Genomic DNA, 8,715 nt, shown 5'->3' on the forward strand with positions numbered 1-8,715 from the left:
GCCATGACAAGAAGTGTCTGAATAGAGCTGTCAGTTAGGAAGGAGAACAGAAGCCTGTGTCATGTTTCCTTTAGCATAAGGACCTCTGGACGTTCCTCACCAGCATTAGGAGCTGTGTGCCATCCCATAAGCATTTACCAGGAATGTTCTGTTGTTCTGTTTGCAAACGTCTGAACCACTTTCTCGTCTCAGTAACGTAAACTCAGAAACGTTTCGTCATGTTTTAGTCACAAAAGAGCTTTAATTAGTCATCGTTATGTCATTGTCATTAGAAAAACTGTCGTCTTCGTTGAAGAAAACACTGGATTACAGAGAGAGGGCTCGATCTTTCAATGAAAAAGTTACACACTCTGTTCTGTCAAGCTTTATTTAAACACATGGACATTTATACACAGACATACTCCCTGTGCAGCTAGGATTTTCAATGTGTTTGGTGACTTTTTACTTATTCTGAATAAGGATTTGTTTAAAGGATATTTTCTATGAACCAAAGAGTCTCTACTGTGCAATTTACAAACATTTAAGTAGTTTGGATTTAAAAATACATTTTACACATTTGGTCAATGATTTTGGACCAGCGTCTTTTCAGTGCAATGTGGTGTCGCCGTATTTCAGACGACTGTGCGAAACTGGAGTGTGGCGTCCTTCATCTTCTGTTCATAATCCTGGTCAAACTCTTCATTTTGTGCCACAGTGAAGTGATTCTTCCAGTCGCCAACTTTACCTGCACAAACAGGTCAGATCACAGCAAATATACAAAGGGGAAGTGATGGACTTTAAGTCACTTTGAGCTTTTTATCATGTTGCCTTTACATGCTCTGAAATACTGCTTTACCTTTCCTCATGAAGGGAGAAACTTTAAAATCCATAGCGTCCCCCAATGTGGAGTAATTGGTCATGGCATTGTTCTTCATCTGGTCAAACTGGACTTGGCCTGTGATCTGTTGTCTGATCTCAGGTGTCACTGACAAACCAAGGAACCTGCTCAATTTGTCTATTTCCAAGCCCGTGTTCTGCCCAAAAACAAATGCCAGTAAAGATCTGTTTCAGAAAGACCTCAGTGGAGGTTTATGAATGTTGCCTCTGCCTGGAAAAGTATCATGAGAAGTACTTTACCTCAACCAGATCCTCAAAGAACATATAGTGCAGATTGGAGTAGTTTCTTTTCTTCTGCCACCAACCGTTTACATGGTCGTACCACGATCCCCAGTTCACTGTGGGCATAAGAACAGAGGATCGTTCAGAGTCATTGGGTTGAAGATGTAAAATTAGATGCTCTTGGTCCTGCTCATGGCTGTGGGCGGTGCCCTGGGTGGGCGGTGCCCTGGGTGATTCACTCCACACTCGGTGGTGGAAAACTGTCTGACAAAGATTTGATGTGATATAATGGTGTTTAATGTTCCCGAATCCATCACATCAGACCAAACGTGAAACTAAAACCACTCATTTACAAGTCAAGCACTGCCCCAGATACGAATGAAATGAGATCCCTCTGCATGGGGACGGGTGTGCCCTTTGGGCGTGTTCACAGTTAAAGGAAAATCTGATTGGTCGCCTCACCCTGGTTTGCTCCACCACTAAACGGGAGCAAAATAACAAATCCAAAAAAGTGAAAATGTTTCCTTATACACTCAGATATGAGCATGTCTTTCACAGCTTTTTCAAACCCTGATTTATTAAACAATTTTTAGTTGTCCTTACTTTGGTCCATAATTGACCTTTCGCCGAGCCCCGCCCGAAACCGGTAATTGTCCAATCAGACATCCTAGCAACCGCTACTCCAAAATGGAGTCTGTAAATGGGACACGAGGTTCCACAAGAGTGGATCTGAGTCCAGTCCACTTCCCAAAGCAAAACACGACCTGAGCACAATGGATCAGACCATGTGGACGGCCTACGCCCAGATTAAGGTCTCCAAAATAAACAAGCATAAGTCTGCTCTAAGGTTAGGCTAGGGCCTAGCCGCTAGGCTAAGACCTTAGCATGCTAACATCTTAGCGATACTAAAAAAGTAAAAGGGTGCTTACGACTGGTCCACAAGGCCGTGCTGTTGCATTTAAGGAAGAGATCATGAGGTTTCTGTGATTTTGCTGGAGGCCTGTCTGCCTGTTTGCTTTAGCGTCAATGGTTGGACAGTTTAAGATCTTGGATCTGTCCCTCCACTGCAGACTGAAACCCCTTTTGCCTCGATCTGGAGGATATCGCTCTTCCCGTCATGGCAATCTGTTGCACTGGTCGTGTTTGACCATTTGTTTGTCAGACATAGCAACAGTAACTAAGGGGGGCGGGGCTCGGCGAAAGGTCAATTGTCCTGGCGAACCAATGGTCAGATGAGCTCCACAAATGAAGCATGTTTTCAAGGATTCACTTCAAGTGGAAGATAGAAACAAGTGTGAAAACAGTTTAAAGGTGAGGATCACAGGACCCGGAGGAGCTTCAGGAGGATTAGATCTAAAAATGTTACTTACTTTTTCCCACTAAAAATCTCTGGAAGTAGTCGCTCCATTCTCCAGTTGCAGGTTGGAGTTGGTTCATGCGATCAAAGTGGTAATAGGAGACCATGTTGTCCTTAGCATTACGGGCCACATACACAATCTACAAAGCAGAGAACATCTCTTTTAGAAACACCAACATTAACACATTTCAAACTTCATTTGTTAAGTCCTCTTCACTGTACCTTACAGTTCTGCTCCCAGAAAGACTTGGGCACAAACTGCACTGGGTAATGAGTTTTGAGGATCCTTGGTTTGGTGGTGAGTTTGTCGGCCAGGTCGATTCCAAAATACTTGATATCTGAACAAGAAACAAGTTTGGTCAAATAAGCTTAAATTAAGTAAACTGTAAAACTGTTTTTTTTAAGACCTTTCTCTGGGTTAGACATGTTCATTTCCAGAAAGGGCACTCTGTCATGGATGGGGATGGAGGTCTGCCTCTCGGGGTCGGTCTGTCCAAAATACAGCAGGTCCAGGATGCAGGAGACCCACGTGGTTCCTGAAGGAAACAGAACTCTGTCAGGCCGGTTTAGTGGGATGTTTCCAGTGGTTTTAAAGCATATACAGATGTTTGTAGTTTAGAACTTCCATCGTCTTTTCACTTGAACAGCTTAATACTGTAACTGCCGAACCCCCTGATCTCACTCGCTCTGCTCCGCCCGCGCTACAGTCATTGTGTTCCTCTTAGTGCATCATAGTGGTTTTACATCATATCCGCTCCAATAAAAATCCCCTAAAACCGGAGCAAGAAACAGCGTTGGAAGCGTTCCTCGTGAATCAGGACATTTTTGGAAAACCTTCGTGCCGCTTGTGGGTGCGACGTATCTCGCGCTGACGATATGTCTTTGAAATATCTATGAAAAAGCAGATTGAAGTCTTTACCCGGATGTTTCTCGGACGTCCTTGGATCAATTTTGACCATTTAAAAACTCAGAGAAACGTTAAAACCTCAACTGTTTCGATGTGTACATGGGAAGCCGCTCTGCTTTGTCAAACAATCTCCAGAGAGAGAGAAGTGTTGGCTTTACAGCTGTTCGCTACCCAACACCGCGGACTAAAAAAAAAGCAATAATATATATGAAATGTCCAGATCATGACTTCCCACAATTTTTCGATTGTCATTTATTTCACTTCTGTTCATCACAGAGCTCCCAAAATCACACATAAGGGGTATTAGAGTGTCTACTTTCGTAATAAAAAAAAATAGTTTTTCCGTTTTTAGTTTTTCCGGCACTCAATGTGTTAAGGGCAAACTACAAACTATTTCTACATGAAGAAAAAAAAAAAATAGACAAAAAGTACCTAAAATAAAATTAAAACAATTATGGATGAACTTGTAGCTAATGAAAATGGTGCCGTCAATGGACCAGCAACACACACAGTTTCCTGTGCCACGAACTTTGTTTCTTTGCTGACTGCAGTGATGTTTACTGTGGGAGCCTGAGTACTGTACTGTAGGTAAAAGCCCTTTTTGTGTGAATGAGTGTGAATGAGTGAGAATGAGTGTAAATGGGGGTGGAGGGAGGGAGGGAGGGTTTTTTTGGGTTGGTGCACTATCTGTAAGTGTATCTTGTGCTTTTATGTTGAATGAATAAAAAAAAAAAAAAAAAATTAAAAAAAAAAAAAAAAAAAAAAAAAAACTATTTCTACATGGCCAGATTAGGTAAAATTGCCAACGCGTTTGGGCTCTAGGCCTTCCTGCCTCTGTACAGATATAAGCTCACAGCATTGGTCACATGTCCCAAGTGGGTTGGTCCAAGGTGGGTGTGTTCATAGACACCTGGTTTGTAGAATACAAAACACTAAAATATGTACAATACACTATTCTTTACAAAACCATAAAGAGAAATGCAAATAATTATAAAATCCATACATTCTACAAAAATACAGACAAATCTATTTCTCCACTGAGGCCAGGGTGCTCCACAGCTTTGAGGGTGTAAATCCAAAAGGATTCCCTTTGAAGGAGCTTTTTTACTCTGTCCCTCCTCTGATCGTCTCTTGTATTTGTTCTAGTGCTAGTTCTTATTGCTTGTTTATGTTCTGCTAGTCTGTTTTTCAGTTTGCGTTTTGTTCTGTGCCTCAGTTTGTTTGTTTTTTTGCTGAAACGGATCCCTGCACTGACGAGCACCCAAAGGACTAAACTTATACAACTTTTTACATCCGAGTAGCGCTCCAGCCTCCCAATTCTTTCAACTACAAACTGTTTCTGTCACAATCGATCTGAACCTAGTGCAGGGATAGTAGTGTTTAATCATCTAGCCAGTCAATATGTAGATGTTTAACTTTGTTTTAAGTCATGAGTGGCGTCACCTGCTTTGGGGTATGTCGCAATCAGTATGTCGTCTGGCCGTGCTTGAAACCCCTGCACTCTTTCCCACATATCTGTGTAAGAGCGCGTCATTTGGACTCCGTGGAAGTCATACAGCTCTGGCCGAGTTCCTGACGACATCTGAAACAAAGTCAGGCAGATGAAGACACATGTTAAAAGGTTGAGCAGCACCAAAAGGTTTCACACGAGTCACATGGGCTTCTCATGATTGCAATGATACTCACTTCACTTGGGGATGTGGCGCGGTCGTTCTGAACCTGTTTCCCAGTTTGTTTCTGCAGTTTTGCCTTTGCCCTCCTTTGTGACCTGAGGCATAGTTTAATCTGTGATAAAGCTGGCCCCGCCCTCTGTTCCCCTGGACTTTTGTTCCACTGTTGGCTTATTCATCCATCTACTTTTGACTCCTCCTTTTAACATTAGAGGTTGTAAAAGCAAACAGTGACACAGGGATTTTGCAAACAGTCAATGTGCAAAAACCTCTTTATATTTACAGATATGTGAGTTAAACTACCATCAACTATGCACAAGTGTAAAATATCTCCTCTTTTATAGAATATCTTTGAGGAAGTAGACATTTCCAAGGACAGCAATTATTCATAAAGTGCAACATGCATCTCGTACACTATGTTGGTGCAGTTTTTCCTACTGCGTGTTTCACTGTTTTTGTTCTTCCTTCTGCAAGAATTAAACAGACCAGTGGGTGTAAAGAAATCTAAAATCTCCAACAGACAAAGTATATCCTGTCTCCATGGAGTCCTCCAAGTGCAAACCCTGCAGTTTAAACATCCAGTAACGTCTGCAGTGATCACAAACCAAATCTTTATTATAAAACACAAAACACAAATCCAATCACAGCACTTGACCGAACAACTGCAATTTCATGTTACCCCATAATTCAATGTGACTTTGATAAGGCTGTGGCTGTAAAGCTTGACAAACGACTGGTTCTTGTTTCGATTAAACGCAGCCGCTGTGGATTTACTGTTGACCTCAGGTGACTCTTTTACAAAGAGACGACTGAAGTTATACAGCCTGGATTTGGGCCAAGTGTGATGGCGAGGTTAAGCATGAACCATAAATCACAGTGAACTGTCATTTTTGTTGTTTATGGCTAAAACATTCTAAGAGTCGTTTGGATTTGTAAGATTGAAGAGGCATTTTTTTGTAATAGAGATGTTTTAAGCAGTGTAAATAAAGCTACAATGATAACTGTTGAATATTACAATGAATCTGTTGTAGAAAGGGAATGTTGATCAGAACAAGTGTGAGACAACAGTCATTAGAAGCACTTCAATACATGACAATTAGAACATGAATGAAACATTTTGTTTTCATGTCTTAACAAGAAGGAGTTTCTCGACTGCAGTTAGTGCAAAACTCTGCAGCGAGAGTTCTGACCCGCACAAACAGGAGGACCCACATATCTGCTATTTTAAAACAGCTTCATTGGCTGCCAGTGTCCTGTAGGATCAAGTTTAAAGTTCTGGTTCTAGCCTTCAGAGCCGTGCACGGTCAGGCTCCTTCTTACCTCAGTGCTCTGGTCCAGCCTTACACCCTGTGAGGCTCTGAGGTCTGAGGATCAGAATCTGCTGAAGGTTCCATGTACGAGTCTTCGTACTAGAGGCGACCGATCCTTCCAGGCTGTTGCTCCCAGGCTCTGGAATGATCTTCCGCCCTCTTTGCGCTGTATTGACTCTGTTGATTCTTTCAAAAGCGAACTTAAGACACATTTATTTGTTCAAGCTTTTAATTAGCTACTTTTGGGCTGCTCTGGAATCGCCCATATATGGTCATGTTTGAAAACAGTTAAGGGGGAAAACAATTTGGAACAAAATAGGAACTTTAATTATTCAAAAACTACTTTAACAAACGCTGAATTATGAATACAGTTTTAAACTAAATAAAGAAACAAAGACATGGGGAGGAGCAAATTGTTTCAACAGCCCATAAATACATAAAAAACGGAGAATGCTAACATGATGCTACATGTTAGCTAGCGCTTGCTACGACTGCCGTTTTTTCACTTCTACAGAACAATCTGCTGAGAATAAACATCCACATGGACCTGATTTTCCCCAGAAAACGGCTAAAAAGAGTGAAAGGTTCTATTTCCCCCATTGGCGAAGCCACGCCCCCTTCTGGTGAGTCCACGCCCCCTTCTGGAGAGTCCACGCCCCCTTCTATGACGAGACGCCGTCTGTATCTGTACAGTCTCTTTAACATACAGGTGCTCGTCATATGATTAGAATATCGTGAATAAGTGCATTTACTTCTGTTCTTCAACTTAAACTGTGAAACTAATATATGCGAGACTCACATGCAGAGTGAGACGTGTGGCCTTTGTTTGTTATCATTTAGATTATTATGGCTCAGCTCGTCAAATTAAAAACCTCAGAACATTTGAATATTTTAAAATGAACTGTTAGCCGTAATCATCAAAATGATAACAAACAAAGGCTTGACATTTGTCACTTTGCAGGTAATGAGTCTGTAAGACACGATGGCTCAGCGGTTAGTGCTCGTGCCTCACAGGTCGAAGGTCCCGGGTTTGATTCCCACCTGGACGGGGCCTTTCTGTGAGTTTGCATGTTCTCCCCGTGTCTGCGTAGGTTATAAAAAACATGTGCAATAGGTGAATCCTCCAGCCAGGTGTTTCTGACCAGCCTGGCTCCACATCATGGAGACGGGTCCCCGAGCGCCGGCCCAGGCTGGAGCTCACAGCTCCTACAGGTCACGGCTCCTACAGGTCACTGCTCCTACAGGTCGCCCCATGTGAGGACGGGTCAAATGCAGAGAACTCATGTCTCTACAGAGATTAATACAGGATAACTTCACTTCATATCAGGGGTCCTCAACTGAATCAGCTGGAGCTCCGCAAACCTTTCTTTCATAACTATGATGTCCAGGGTCCAGACATACGGGTCTTGGAACTCTTGCCCTTGTATTTAATGTTATTCATGTTATATAACAGAAGTAAATGCACTTTTTCATGATATTCTAATTATACGACGAGCACCGGTACATTAAAATGACCGAAAAACAGGTCACGCTGTGATATGTTTGCTTTAGCCTTTGTATCAATAAGCTTCAACAATGTAGTTTGCCTCGTCTGTGTCGCTGATGAAGCCACCACTGCTGTGTCTCTGCAGACCTGATGAAGAGGTTTGAGTCGGACAGTCGTGGGTCAGCAGAGTGAACAGGAGGGGGCTCCGCACACAGCCTGGTGGAGCCCCCATTTCAGTTTGATTCGGTTCAATGTTAGCCTTGTTTGATCCTGATTTGGTGTTTTTTAAATCTTGTTTTGACACAACTTGATTGATTTTTGGATTTGATTGAGGTGGTGTTGACAAAGTGTAGAAAATATCGCAGTATATTTTTCACAATATTGCCCCACATCATTCAGCTCTGTGAGCTGTGCTGTGAGACACTCTGATATATTTGTGCTCTCATTTATAGACCTTTAATTGAGTTTTCCTTTCATCTGTGTCAAATCTTCCATGTTTTATACCTGAACGAGGGAATGAAATGAAACAATATTCCCCCAAAGTGCTTCATACGGGGTTGGGGAAAGTGCAGTAGAAGCAATCTCTTGAAATACATCTGCTTTGTAAAGTGCACGTCCGCACAGCACAGCCTTCAGTAATAAAGCGTTGACTTGAGCCTGGCCAGACAGCGCCGGCTCCGCCTCTCGTAATGACAGAGCAGCGGGATCGTTTGTTTCCCTGACGTCTTGTAATTGTTATCTTTTCTGCTAATGGAAACCATGTATTTGAGGACATATTCCGCTTGACAAATTAGAGCCTGTCTGCGCGGCCTGAGTGAATGTGGCATCGCAATAACAGGCTTTGAATATCGCTCTGAGAGCAGGGCCGACGCCCACAGCGCAGCCGC

General features: G+C 42.5%; 1 protein-coding gene across 1 annotated transcript; it reads right to left on the reverse strand.

Moving 5' to 3' along the window:
* Positions 1-557: 557 nt before the first annotated feature.
* Positions 558-5,099, reverse strand: LOC306964727 (cytosolic sulfotransferase 3-like). Its single transcript, XM_079558842.1, has 8 exons — positions 5,049-5,099; positions 4,806-4,944; positions 2,863-2,991; positions 2,678-2,793; positions 2,469-2,595; positions 1,117-1,214; positions 836-1,013; positions 558-724 (listed from the first exon to the last, which is right to left on the reverse strand). Exons 2-8 carry the CDS (start codon positions 4,942-4,944, stop codon positions 612-614), a joined length of 900 nt encoding a protein of 299 aa, XP_079414968.1. The 5' UTR covers positions 5,049-5,099; the 3' UTR covers positions 558-611.
* Between the last annotated feature and the right edge of the window lie 3,616 nt (positions 5,100-8,715).

The sequence above is a fragment of the Gobius niger genome (assembly GCF_951799975.1).
Source record: "Gobius niger genome assembly, chromosome: 6".
Lineage (NCBI taxonomy): Eukaryota > Metazoa > Chordata > Actinopteri > Gobiiformes > Gobiidae > Gobius > Gobius niger.